The 13,954-nt window shown below is 44.9% G+C and overlaps 1 protein-coding gene across 7 annotated transcripts in view; it reads right to left on the minus strand.

Annotated features, from left to right (window-relative positions):
• Cfap94 (cilia and flagella associated protein 94) overlaps positions 1-13,954 on the minus strand; it is a 46,101-nt gene that overhangs the window by 13,003 nt on the left and 19,144 nt on the right. For 5 of the 7 annotated variants that reach the window (XM_036180582.1, XM_036180579.1, XM_036180584.1 and 2 more), the window contains 3 exons: positions 9,982-10,127; positions 7,715-8,045; positions 802-883 (listed from right to left, as the gene is read on the minus strand). In XM_036180582.1, the coding sequence (XP_036036475.1) occupies positions 802-883; positions 7,715-8,045; positions 9,982-10,127 (559 nt within the window). The remainder of the gene's footprint in view (positions 1-801; positions 884-7,714; positions 8,046-9,981; positions 10,128-13,954) is intronic. The other 2 variants (XM_036180583.1, XM_036180581.1) reach the window with 1 other exon arrangement.

The following is a 13,954-nucleotide window of genomic DNA, read 5'->3' on the forward strand; positions in this document are numbered from 1 at the left end:
TTTAATCCTAGCACTCGGGAGGCAGAGATCTGTCTGGATCTGTGAGAGTTTTCAAAGCCACCCTGGACAACATGAGATTGACTCAGTCTAGGAGAGAAACTGAGGCAGGCAGTGGTGGCACATACCTTTAATCCCAGTACTGGGAAGCACACACGCCTTTAATGGCTGGGCAGAGAAAGGTATGTAAGGTGTGAGGAGACAGGAACTAGGAGTCTTTCAGCTGAGGTGTCCTAGAGGTAAGAGGTGGCTTGTTCCTTTGTCTCTCTGATCTTTCAGCATTCACCCCAATATCAGGATCCCAGGGTTGTTTTTTTTTATTAATAAGACCAATTTAAGATTCAAGCAATATCAGGCGTGTGTTCATGCACATGCTTGTGTGTGCTGCAGCAGCGAGTGCAGAGAAGAGATCGGGTCATCTCACTAGCAACAGGAATTTAAACAATGCTCCCTTGTTCAGGCTGAATTATGCAGCTACTTTAATAAATGAGGCAGGCTACCACTGTATCCTGGGATCAGTGCTGAATATCATAGTCCAGGACATACATTTTTCCTAAGTACATAACTTAATATTGAGTAGAAAAACATTCCCGTCAATAGAAGTCTTTTATCTGATATGATCCCCCAGTTTGAATAAAATCAAAAAGGTGCCTAGTGAGAGACACCAGACAAAAGACTGTGAACATCGCTTATCTTGGGAGAGGGACTGTGAAGCTGCTTTGAACATATTTCCTTGTGCAACAGTCTTGTGGACTTTTCTAAGTAGAAAACCTCCATCATACACCAAGGATGTGATAGGAATACCTGCAGAGACAACTTCACTTAGCAACCGCATCTCCAGCTCATATCTGGGGCCTTTGGCATTTTCCTCCTCCTGGTAGTAAGCCTGCAACCAAAGAACAGGGGGCTGTGAATGTCAGCATCCACAGAAATTAGTCTGTGACTGGAAAACATGAAATCCACAAAGTTAACCCATTAAAAATCTAGCATTAAAGTTGGGCATGGTGGTGCAGGCTTTTAATTCCAGCACTCAGGAGGCAGAGGCAGAAAGATCTCTGTCAGTTTGAGGCCAGCCTGGTCTACAGAGTGAGTTCTAGGCCAGCTAAGGCTAAACCAGAATGAGACCCTTTCTCAAAAACCAAACCACACAAGAGCAAAACCATTCACCATGAGCACTTTCTAGCACTTAGCCTACATACTGCCACTTCAGGGGCAAACTCTACCTGTTGTTTTGATTTGATATGTATCTCATCTCTTAACCCTTCAGTACACACACCGGGATGTGTCCAGAATGCCAGCTGTCACTGCTCCACAACACAGCCCACTAAGGAGGAACTAGACAGGAGGTAGCTCAGGTAAGAGCTTGCCCAGCATGCAGGAGGACTAGGGTTTGATCCCAGCACTGCATAAAGCAGGGTGATAGCTATGTCTGTGATCCTCGCACTCCGTGGTGAAGGCAGGAGATTCAGAAGTCCAAGGTCTTCCTCAGCTATGCAACCATTGGAGGCCAGCCTGGGCTCCATGACATTCTTTCTCAAAACCACTGAATCCAGACAAACAACAAAATGAACAAGCAAACAAGCAGAACTCCTAAGATCATCCCGTGGAAGAGCACCAAGCTAACATACAAGCAAACTGAAGTCTTAGGTTTAGTTGACAGTACCACCCCCTGCCCTGCCCCCACAAAGAAAACTAAGATCAGGTCGAGTTCCTTACAGCAGGTACTTCCTAAGAGTTTGATAGGGTGTGTAACACACACACACACACACACACACACACACACACACACACACACACACTGTAAACCTCATACATGCTTGCTCAGTTTCTCTTTTGGAAGGACTAGGGGTTGAACCCAGTGCCTCACACATGCCAGTCAAGCATATATCCATTGAACTTCATCTCCAGACCAGTTCAGAGCCCCTTAAAGAGACACTTTGCAACTTGAACTTTTAATTCAAAGACTCATATCCATCTGCTTGTTCCTCAGGGTAATAAAATATTTCTGAAACTAATTACTATTTTAAAAACCTCTCATAAGTATGCCATACCTCAATTAGGCCCTTCTAAATATTTTGTGCTATATACCAATTTAGAATACACCTACAATACATATAAAAGCCATTTAAATCCATTGAGAGATGATATTAAGAGCCCTCTAGTGGCCAACTTCTCAAGCTCATGAAAAAAACAAAAACAAAAACAAAAAACCCTACACAGTCATTTAATGTAAGAGAATCCATTTCAAATTTACATCAGTCTTCACTGTCAACTGGACTAGATCACACCCTGAGCAGAGTCACCATTCTGTGAGTTGCAGTCTCAGGCTAAAGAGAAGGAGAAAGACAGGCTGAGCAGTAACATCCATCTCTCTCTGTAGCATGACCCAGGAGCCACATGTCAGGCTGCCATACCTCCCATGACGCACTTCACCCCATCAGACTGTGAGGTCCAGACAAACCCTTCCTTCCCTAAGTTCCTTCTCTCAGGGTCTGTGTCGCAGCTGCAAGGAAGGAGACTAACGGGGAATTAGTGTCAAGGACTGATGCTGTCGCTGTGAGCACTTGGCCATGTGTTCATAGCTTTGGAACTTGCTTGGAGGGGTATGGAACAGGCTGGAACTGTAGGCCACAGAAAGCCTAGAAGTCTGTCTGCAGAGCTCAATGAATGGTCCGGTGAGAGTTTGGAAGACCAGAATACTGGGAAAACAGAGAAGAGCACATAGCTTTTCAGACAGTGTATACAAAGTGTGGGGCTTCAGAGGGGAGGGGACTTACTGGGAACTGGGCTAGAAGCCGATTATGTTACATCCAGGTAGAGAATCTGGCTTCACTCTACCCATTTCCTAAAAACCTGAATGAGGCTGGACCCAAAGAACTGAACTAGGTTGTCTGATGGAAGACATTTCCAGACAGTAACCTCCAGGCTGGTGTGGGCCCTCCTCAATTCATAGATACACAGCGAGGGAGCAGAAGGCCTTGAAAAATGGCCAGTTTGGTAAGGAAAGAAGTGAGTCTAAAGGTGCAGATGAGGATGGCAAGCAGCCTCTCTTGTTGCTGCAGCTCTCAGAGCCATTAACAGACACCTGGTCCCCTTCACTAGGACGCGGGGATGCACCCAGGGAGCAAGAGCCCACCCATCAAAGACTCCAACGCCTATCCTGCCTCTGCAGACATCCTACACACTTCCTCCTTGCCATGTCAAGTGCTGTGTGGCCAGAAGATGTCATCACACATGCCTCCTGGAAATTTGCCTCTCACCAAGGGTCACCTCTCACAGTGACCAGAGCTTACCATGTTGTCAGTGCTGTGAAGTTCTTCCCATCTCAATTCCCAGCTGCACTTCCCAGCTCTGGGGAGGCAACAGAGCCCTTTGAAACTGCCTCTTCAGGGTTCTGACTAATGTATTGACTAGTGTATGTCACAGGATGCCATCTGATGTCTTCATGTTTCTTCAACATCACACCAAACAGAAACTGCCCAGGGCAGCATTAAACAGTAACAACAAGCAGATAGACTTAGCCACATTCTCCACATCCACACAGACTAAGGAAGCTAAGCTTGGTCCTCCCAAGTTTAGAGAGCAAATCAAACACCTGTGGGAACAGCTGTGCAATCCTAACACACACAGCCCTGTCGGTATTATTATAGACATCTGCAGGTATTATGTTTGTATAGCTCATTTTAAATTTGAATGAATAATTAAAAATAGATTAATAATTAGTCATCTATGATAATCATACTCTAGCCATGTTACTTAAGTCTTCTACATATACATAGAGATATTTCAGATAGATAGGTAATCTTCAAATACTTCAAAGACCTACAGAATATGGCATTTAAAATATTTTTAAAATTTAGACTTTCTGGACAGTGAGACATGTCGCTCCTGGAAGCACTGTTTTACTTCAGAGAGGAGGATGGGCATTGAAGACACTTCATATGGAGTTTATCTTCACCTTAGCAAAAATAGCCATTTGGACAAGAAATTGTTCTTGCCTGGACTGCTTGATCAACTGGACATGCAGGACCCATAGAAAGGTGACCACTAAACTTTGCTTGACAAAATGGTCCTTCAGGTTCCTGCTTCACAGAGGAAACTGCCAGACATTCTACAGGACACTGAGAGAAGTGACCGAGAGACTCTAGCCCTGTGGGCTGAAGACAAATGCCCCAACTTTACAAAAGAACATTAGGTGATGTCCAGGCTGCCAGCTGCCTCTGTCTACTCTTGCAAGACTCCTGAAAAATGCTTACATCCTTCTCCCGGTTCTCAGGTAATATTATATCCTTCTGAGGTCTTTGATGTGGTTGAAGACTAGATAGTTATAATTTCCTCAGTTATGATACAAGATAAGTTAGATATAAAACTTTAGACTCACAAATATAAGATAGATAGGACATCTTCTTTAATATTGTAACTATAATTCTTGCTTTATAATTGTTTTGTTATATGTAATTGTACTATGTAAAAGTTAAAACCTTCTTTTAAAAAAAAAGAAAAGGGGAAGTGCTGTGGATATTGCTCTGTGTAAATAAAGTTCTGATTAGCCAGTGGCCAGGCAGGAAGTATAGGTGGGACAAGAGAGAAGAGAATTCTGGGAAGTAGAAGGCTAGGGAGAGACACCGCCAGACCCGGCCATAAAAAGCAACATGTAAAGACACTGGTAAGCCACAAGCCATGTGGCAAAGTATAGACTAACAGAAATGGGTTAATTTAAGATAGAAGAAGTAGATAACAAGAAGCCTGCCACGGCCATACAGTTTCTAAACAATGTAAGTTTCTGTGTGCTTTCTTGACTGGGTCTGAGCGACTGTGAGACTGGCAGGTGAGAGAGATTTGTCCTGACTGGGCCAGGCAGGACAACTCTAACTACACTTGTATGCTTAGGCTTTTAATATAAAATCCTTCCAGGAGCCCTGGGATGGCCCAGAGCAGGTAAGAGAACTGCTGTCCTTCCAGAGGCCCTGAGTGGCTCCCCAGAACCAGAATGGAGAAGTTCAGCTCCAGGGGTTGTGATGCCCTCCTCTGCGCCCCACTTCAGCACTGCATTCATGTTCACAAAGCCAAATGTACACACATAACTAAAACTCAAGCCTTCTATAAAAACTGTTTCCTAAATCACCTCAATTTACAGAATGACAAATCATGACCCCATGAGGCCACCATAACTGAGTCATGGATAGAAGACAGAATGCTTTAGTTGTGCAGATTCAAGTCATAGCTCAAATTATGTAGTTTCTAATTATTGTTTTGCAGTTTTTAAGTTAATATAATTCCTATGTAAGATATTGGTAGACTCATCAGTAACTATGGTCAAGCCACTGGATGCAGAGTGAAAAATTATCTGACACTGACAGTACAGGAAATTTCTTGAGCAGTAAATCTTAACCCATGGGTCATGACCCCCTTGGAGTTTGAACACCCATTCACAGGGGTCACATATCAGATATTTACATCACAATTCATAACAGTAGCAAAATTACAGTTAAGAAGTAGTGACGAAATAATTTTATGGCTGGGGTCCCCACAACATGAGGAACTGTATTAGAGGGTTGCAGCATCAGGAAGGTTGGGAATCACAGCTCTAGAGACCCAGAAAGACCACTCAGTGCTCTTTATTTCTATGACCTCATGACTGCAACCACGGCCACCTGTAAAGTAACCTCATTTCTTTTTATCTTAAATTTTCATTCATACTGAAATAATGTTGGTTCAGAGACAATTTCCCACACCCGCCCACCCACACATACTGACTGTTAAAGCAAATCAGGCTGTCACGCCTGGAAGGAAAAGTGAGCAGAAGTACTGAACCCCAAGAAAGCTACCACCCACAGAGCTGAATTGAAACCAAACAAAGTAATCTCTGTCTTAAACTTTCCTGTCGGTTCGTGTTTTAGTCTCACTCTATAGACCAGAACGGCCACGGTCTCACAGCAATCCACCTGCCTCTGCTCCTGAGAACTGACAGGTTTTTAAGGATGGGGGAAGTCGGTTATTTCTCACTCCTGTAGCAGCCTGCCCAGTTTTCTGGTTCTCTTCCCTCCAGGCCTTTTTAACTCTCCTGTTACAACCATACACAAAACACAACAAACTATCTCTACCAAGAGTCAACTCGCATCCACTTTACATTGCTTCAGATTCCAGAGTCTTTAAAACTTCTTGATACAACTGTTGTATTTCAAACAGAATTTTTCAACATGTTCTTAGAATATCCAATAATTCAAAGTTTTAGAATTTTACATTTTTGTGTATATAAATAGTATGGGTGTGTGTGTGTGTGTGTGTGTGTGTGTGTGTGTGTGTGTGTATGCATGCACACACATGCGCCATGGCATGTGTGGAGGTCAGAGGACAGCTTCAGCAGCCAGTCCCCTCCTTCCACCGTGAATGACCAAGGGATGAACTTAAGTGTGCAGGCATCTTTACCCACTGAGCCACTCAGGAACAACTCACATTTTTATTTCAAATTCACACACCATCTATCCCATCCTTAACTCTTCCCATACTTAAAGAAAATAAACCTTTCAAATCAATATACTGCTTGTCTTACACACTCACACTGAGGTTTTGGGGTCCTCTAAAATTCTAGTGGACTGTAGCAACAAAAGCAGCTTTGAGTAGAGAAAGAATCGTTCAAGTCCAAAGTTGTTCTAACAAAATGGGTTGTAAAAATCTCGACAGCTAGAAGACAAGCAGAAGTCAATGGCAAGAGCATGGGTGTCTTTAATAGTGTGTGCATGCATGTGCACAGGTACTCAGGGCAGAGGGGGACACTGGCTGTCCTGTTTACCAATCTCTGCCTTCTTCCCTAGAGAATGGGTGGTGGCCAGCAAGCCTTGTGGATCCTATCTCTGTTCTCCCACAATGCTGGGGTTACATGTGCATGTGTGGCCACACTCTGATGTTTTCATGGGTGGGGCAATTTGAATTCAGGTCGTCATGCTTACACAGCAGATACCTTCCCTGCTGAACCTCTTCCCAGCCCCAGGCCTGTGGTTATTCAATTGCTCAAATAGTACACCAGAGGGGACAGGACCTCTAGATATGCTGTATCTCAAGATAATCAATTGGCCCTGCTTGGTGGTGCACGCCTTTAACCCCAGCACTCGGGAGGTAGAGGCGGCCAGATCTCTGTGAGTTATTAACCAGGCTGGTCTACAGAGTGAGCTCCAGGACACCCAGGGCCTCATAGTGAGACCATGTCTCACAAACAACCAGTCTTCAAAAGCCAGATACTGGGGAAATGGCAGAAGATGTGAACTCTTCCAGGGTGCACAAGTATTTGCTGTAGGCTGCCTTGAAGGAGTGGACATGGACAAATACCCCACACCCCAGCCTCATGGCTTTGCAGAAGCTGATGAAACATCAGAATGCAGACCCGGATGCTGAAGCAGCTACAGGTGCTGACTGTGGATGGAGAAAGACACATTGGAAACCAGGGTACAGGCAAGAAAGGGGCTTCTAAATAGTTTCTATTTGTTCAGGAAGAATCTTGAGAATGTCTCCAGGGACCAGCTACTGCTCACTGCACAGAGCAAAAAATACACAAAATCTGTTTAGAACCCGTCCGTCTAAGCTAAGCGTCTCATGCCAGCAACCTCAGCATTTGAGAGGCTGAGGCAGGGGACTGCTATAAGTTTGGACTATCTAGCCTGGAATGTGTTATGAGATACCATCTCAGACAGACAGACAGACAGCGTCCAACCCTTCGTACGTCAATGTTCTCTAGCGCCTCAGAGTTGGGCTCCTCCTCTTGGACTAAGCTGAGCTCTGTTTCTTGCCTAGACTGAGACTCGGCAGCTTGACTGGCAGTGTTTTCTTCAGCAAAGACCTTTTCTTCAGTGACGGCCTTTTCTGTACTCTCCTCTTCCTTGAAATGCTTCGCTGCCATGGGAACATGTTCTTCCTCAGTGATGGTGTTGGGGTAAAGAGGGGTGACATGGTCATAGCGTGTGTGTAGGAGCCGAAGAGCGACATCACTTGTAGCTAGTATCCTTGGGATTTCAAATCCAATTTGTGTTCCAGAGAATTTCACACTTCGATACCTGTCAGTAATTAATCAATAGAAATGAGGAGGATGAGTCCGGGAGGTCTGGGTGTCACACTGCACCTTTGCAGGTGCCGGTTTTAATGCCCTCCTGTGTCCTGTAAATATTCGCTTTACCTGCAGCACTGGAACCCAGTGCTTCTCAGAACACTCTCTTGGGTTCCAATCCAACATCATCTCTCCAGCAGCAACTTCTGTCTCCCCAGGGCCTCTCAGTGCCCTACCCAGCCTCCTCTGTCTCTCTAAATCTGATCACGTATGACTTCTATCAGTGCTCACCCTACTGGGTGTCAGCATGGGCTTTGGTTTTCCTGGTGAGGATGAAGAGGCCTCCCTGAATGAACTCTAAGAGGCTCTGAACGAGTTCCATATGTGTGAACAAATGACCCTTTTGTATGTGTGAACATACTTCATGCTCAGACAACTCCATGACACAGCAAACATTGGTTTTTCACTGATGACTCTCCAAATACACCCCACTCTAGACTACTCACAGTGCCTGCCATACTTTTATAGCTGGGCACTCAGCCAGTCGAGCACTGAACTAATCCTTGCAATCCTTTCCTATCATTATCACAATAAAGCCAAACCTTACTGTCCTCACTATTCCTTACTCACGCAGGAAAGCATGCCATCTCACACAGGAAAGCATGCCGCTTCATGCAGGAAAGCATGCCTTCTCACGCAGGAAAGCATGCCATCTCACACAGGAAAGCATGCTGCCTCATGCAGGAAAGCATGCCATCTCACACAGGAAAGCATGCCGCCTCATGCAGGAAAGCATGCCTTCTCACGCAGGAAAGCATGCCATCTCACACAGGAAAGCATGCCACCTCATGCAGGAAAGCATGCCTTCTCACGCAGGAAAGCATGCCATCTCACACAGGAAAGCATGCTGCCTCATGCAGGAAAGCATGCCATCTCACACAGGAAAGCATGCCGCCTCATGCAGGAAAGCATGCCTTCTCACACAGGAAAGCATGCCATCTCACACAGGAAAGCATGCTGCCTCATGCAGGAAAGCATGCCATCTCACACAGGAAAGCATGCCTTCTCATACAGGAAAGCATGCCGTCTCACGCAGGAAAGCATGCCATCTCACGCAGGAAAGCATGCCGTCTCATGCAGGAAAGCATGCCGTCTCACGCAGGAAAGCATGCCATCTCACACAGGAAAGCATGCCTTCTCATGCAGGAAAGCATGCCGTCTCACGCAGGAAAGCATGCCATCTCACGCAGGAAAGCATGCCGTCTCATGCAGGAAAGCATGCCGTCTCACGCAGGAAAGCATGCCATCTCACGCAGGAAAGCATGCCGTCTCATGCAGGAAAGCATGCTGCCTCATGCAGGAAAGCATGCCATCTCACACAGGAAAGCATGCCTTCTCATGCAGGAAAGCATGCCTTCTCACACAGGAAAGCATGCCTTCTCATGCAGGAAAGCATGCCATCTCACGCAGAAAAGCATGCCATCTCACGCAGGAAAGCATGCTGTCGTCCCCTCTCCTACAGACAAATTTCCTTTACAATTCTGTGTGTAGCATTTTTAACAACAAAAAGGCTGACATGTCTTGAAGTTTATAGAAATCACAGCATTTGTAGAAAATACAACTTGGGAAATATTTTTGTTTCTTCCTTTTATGAAACATCAAAAATGGAGCTTAGAGCCAGGCCTGAAGTCATACACCTGTGGTCCCAGCACCAGGGAAGCTGAGAGAGGAGGGTCACCAGTCCAAGGCCAGCCTTGGCAGGGTGGTGGAAAGAGGGCTCTGAACTCCTTTAAAAATGGCGTATTTTTTTTATGTATACATGTACACCACTCATGTGACCAGCATGGGAAGACACCACATTCACTGTGCATATCTGTACTAGACACTGGGATATAATGACTCAGATACAATGACCTATAGAAATTGATGCTTAAACTTCAACCAACCTACTAAACACCGGTGTCTCTGGGGAAGTGGTAGGGGAGTACCTGGGATTCTTTTTTAGGTTTGCCCACACATACAGGGTAATATTCTCATCTTGGATGATTTTTTCCATGTTCCCGCTGTCCAGATCTGCTAGGGTACTAGCCTCCTGTAAGAGAAAAACATAGAAGAGCCTCTCACAGTCATACAGCTTAGGATAGTCACATAGTCACTGATATACTGGGTTCCTGTATTATTACAAGAATAATCTGGATAAAAGTAAATTTAAGTCAAAATAGCAAAGAATTTTTCTGGAAAAAAATGCTTCAGAGCCAAAGGCTTCGGTGGTTAAAGTGACTGCGATATGCAAGGACCAAAGTTTGGGTCCCCAGGACTTCTGTAGATGTCTGGTGGCTTCCTGTAACAACAGCCTGGTAAGACAGGGATAGGAATTCTTAGAGGGAGCTGGCTAGCTAGACCAGCCCTACCACTGTAATGCATCACAAGGTTCTCTGGTTCCCTTTGATGCACTAAGATCTGGCTTGTACCATATCTCTATTGCAAATGTAATGTTACAATGTACAACATAAGATGAAAAGATACTATGTCTGCTTTCTCTTATAGTAAACATCTTACTGAAAAACAACCCTACCCAAACCTTACTTCATTTGTCCTAAAATACACACAGATGACAGAATATTATATGCATGCTTCAGCAAGGGTTAGCTCAAATCTCTCTGTAGAACTATTTAAACTTACACCACATCCCAGCAAGGATGTCCAAGGACTCTTCTAAATCAAGAGAACCAAAAGACCAAATTCCTGAAAGCACTGTATGCCCCCAGACTATGTTCTGATGATCTGTAGTGTACACCTGCAGACTGTGTTCTGATGATCTGTAGTGTTCACCTGTAGACTGTGTTCTGATGATCTGTAGTGTACACCTGCAGACTGTGTTCTGATGATCTGTAGTGTTCACCTGTAGACTGTCTTCTGATGATCTGTAGTGTACACCTGCAAACTATGTTCTGATGCTCTGTAGTGTACACCTGCAGACTGTGTTCTGATGATCTGTAGTGTACACCTGCAGACTGTGTTCTGATGATCTGTAGTGTACACCTGCAGACTGTGTTCTGATGATCTGTAGTGTACACCTGCAGACTGTGTTCTGATGATCTATGGTTACATGTGCAGACTGTGTTCTGATGATCTGTAGTGTACACCTGCAGACTGTGTTCTGATGATCTGTAGTGTACACCTGCAGACTGTGTTATGATGATTCTGTAGTGTACACCTGCATACTGTGTTCTGATGATTCTGTAGTGTACACCTGCAGACTGTGTTCTGATGATCTGTGGTTACACGCGCAGACTATGTTCTGATGATTCTGTAGTGTACACCTGCAGACTGTGTTCTGATGATCTGTAGTGTACACCTGCAGACTGTGTTCTGATGATCTGTAGTGTACACCTGCAGACTGTGTTCTGATGATCTGTAGTGTACACCTGCAGACTGTGCTCTGATGATTCTGTAGTGTACACCTGCAGACTACGTTATGATGATCTGCAGTGTTCACCTGTAGACTGTGTTCTGATGATCTGTAGTGTACACCTGCAGACTGTGTTCTGATGATCTGTAGTGTTCACCTGTAGACTGTCTTCTGATGATCTGTAGTGTACACCTGCAAACTATGTTCTGATGCTCTGTAGTGTACACCTGCAGACTGTGTTCTGATGATCTGTAGTGTACACCTGCAGACTGTGTTCTGATGATCTGTGGTTACACGCGCAGAGTATGTTCTGATGATTCTGTAGTGTACACCTGCAGACTGTGTTCTGATGATCTGTAGTGTACACCTGCAGACTGTGTTCTGATGATCTGTAGTGTACACCTGCAGACTGTGTTCTGATGATCTGTAGTGTACACCTGCAGACTGTGCTCTGATGATTCTGTAGTGTACACCTGCAGACTACGTTATGATGATCTGCAGTGTTCACCTGTAGACTGTGTTCTGATGATCTGTAGTGTACACCTGCAGACTGTGTTCTGATGATCTGTAGTGTACACCTGCAGACTGTGTTCTGATGATTCTGTAGTGTACACCTGCAGACTGTGTTCTGATGATCTGTGGTTACACGCGCAGACTATGTTCTGATGATTCTGTAGTGTACACCTGCAGACTGTGTTCTGATGATCTGTAGTGTACACCTGCAGACTGTGTTCTGATGATCTGTAGTGTACACCTGCAGACTGTGTTCTGATGATCTGTAGTGTACACCTGCAGACTGTGCTCTGATGATTCTGTAGTGTACACCTGCAGACTACGTTATGATGATCTGCAGTGTTCACCTGTAGACTGTGTTCTGATGATCTGTAGTGTACACCTGCAGACTGTGTTCTGATGATCTGTAGTGTACACCTGCAGACTGTGTTCTGATGATCTGTAGTGTACACCTGCAGACTGTGTTCTGATGATCTGTAGTGTACACCTGCAGACTGTGTTCTGATGATCTATGGTTACATGTGCAGACTGTGTTCTGATGATCTGTAGTGTACACCTGCAGACTGTGTTCTGATGATCTGTAGTGTACACCTGCAGACTGTGTTATGATGATTCTGTAGTGTACACCTGCATACTGTGTTCTGATGATTCTGTAGTGTACACCTGCAGACTGTGTTCTGATGATCTGTGGTTACACGCGCAGACTATGTTCTGATGATTCTGTAGTGTACACCTGCAGACTGTGTTCTGATGATCTGTAGTGTACACCTGCAGACTGTGTTCTGATGATCTGTAGTGTACACCTGCAGACTGTGTTCTGATGATCTGTAGTGTACACCTGCAGACTGTGCTCTGATGATTCTGTAGTGTACACCTGCAGACTACGTTATGATGATCTGCAGTGTTCACCTGTAGACTGTGTTCTGATGATCTGTAGTGTACACCTGCAGACTGTGTTCTGATGATCTGTAGTGTTCACCTGTAGACTGTCTTCTGATGATCTGTAGTGTACACCTGCAAACTATGTTCTGATGCTCTGTAGTGTACACCTGCAGACTGTGTTCTGATGATCTGTAGTGTACACCTGCAGACTGTGTTCTGATGATCTGTAGTGTACACCTGCAGACTGTGTTCTGATGATCTGTAGTGTACACCTGCAGACTGTGTTCTGATGATCTATGGTTACACGCGCAGACTGTGTTCTGATGATCTGTAGTGTACACCTGCAGACTGTGTTCTGATGATCTGTAGTGTACACCTGCAGACTGTGTTCTGATGATTCTGTAGTGTACACCTGCAGAGTGTGTTCTGATGATTCTGTAGTGTACACCTGCAGACTGTGTTCTGATGATCTGTGGTTACACGCGCAGACTATGTTCTGATGATTCTGTAGTGTACACCTGCAGACTGTGTTCTGATGATCTGTAGTGTACACCTGCAGACTGTGTTCTGATGATCTGTAGTGTACACCTGCAGACTGTGTTCTGATGATCTGTAGTGTACACCTGCAGACTGTGCTCTGATGATTCTGTAGTGTACACCTGCAGACTACGTTATGATGATCTGCAGTGTTCACCTGTAGACTGTGTTCTGATGATCTGTAGTGTACACCTGCAGACTGTGTTCTGATGATCTGTAGTGTACACCTGCAGACTGTGTTCTGATGATCTGTAGTGTACACCTGCAGACTGTGTTCTGATGATCTGTAGTGTACACCTGCAGACTGTGTTCTGATGATCTGTAGTGTACACCTGCAGACTGTGTTCTGATGATCTGTAGTGTACACCTGCAGACTGTGTTCTGATGATTCTGTAGTATACACCTGCAGACTGTGTTCTGATGATCTGTGGTTACACGCGCAGACTGTGTTCTGATGATCTGTAGTGTACACCTGCAAACTATGTTCTGATGATCTGTAGTGTACACCTGCAGACTGTGTTATGATGATCTGTAGTGTACACCTGCATACTGTGTTCTGATGATTCTGTAGTGTA

Source organism: Onychomys torridus, chromosome 3 (genome assembly GCF_903995425.1).
Source record: "Onychomys torridus chromosome 3, mOncTor1.1, whole genome shotgun sequence".
Taxonomy (NCBI): domain Eukaryota; kingdom Metazoa; phylum Chordata; class Mammalia; order Rodentia; family Cricetidae; genus Onychomys; species Onychomys torridus.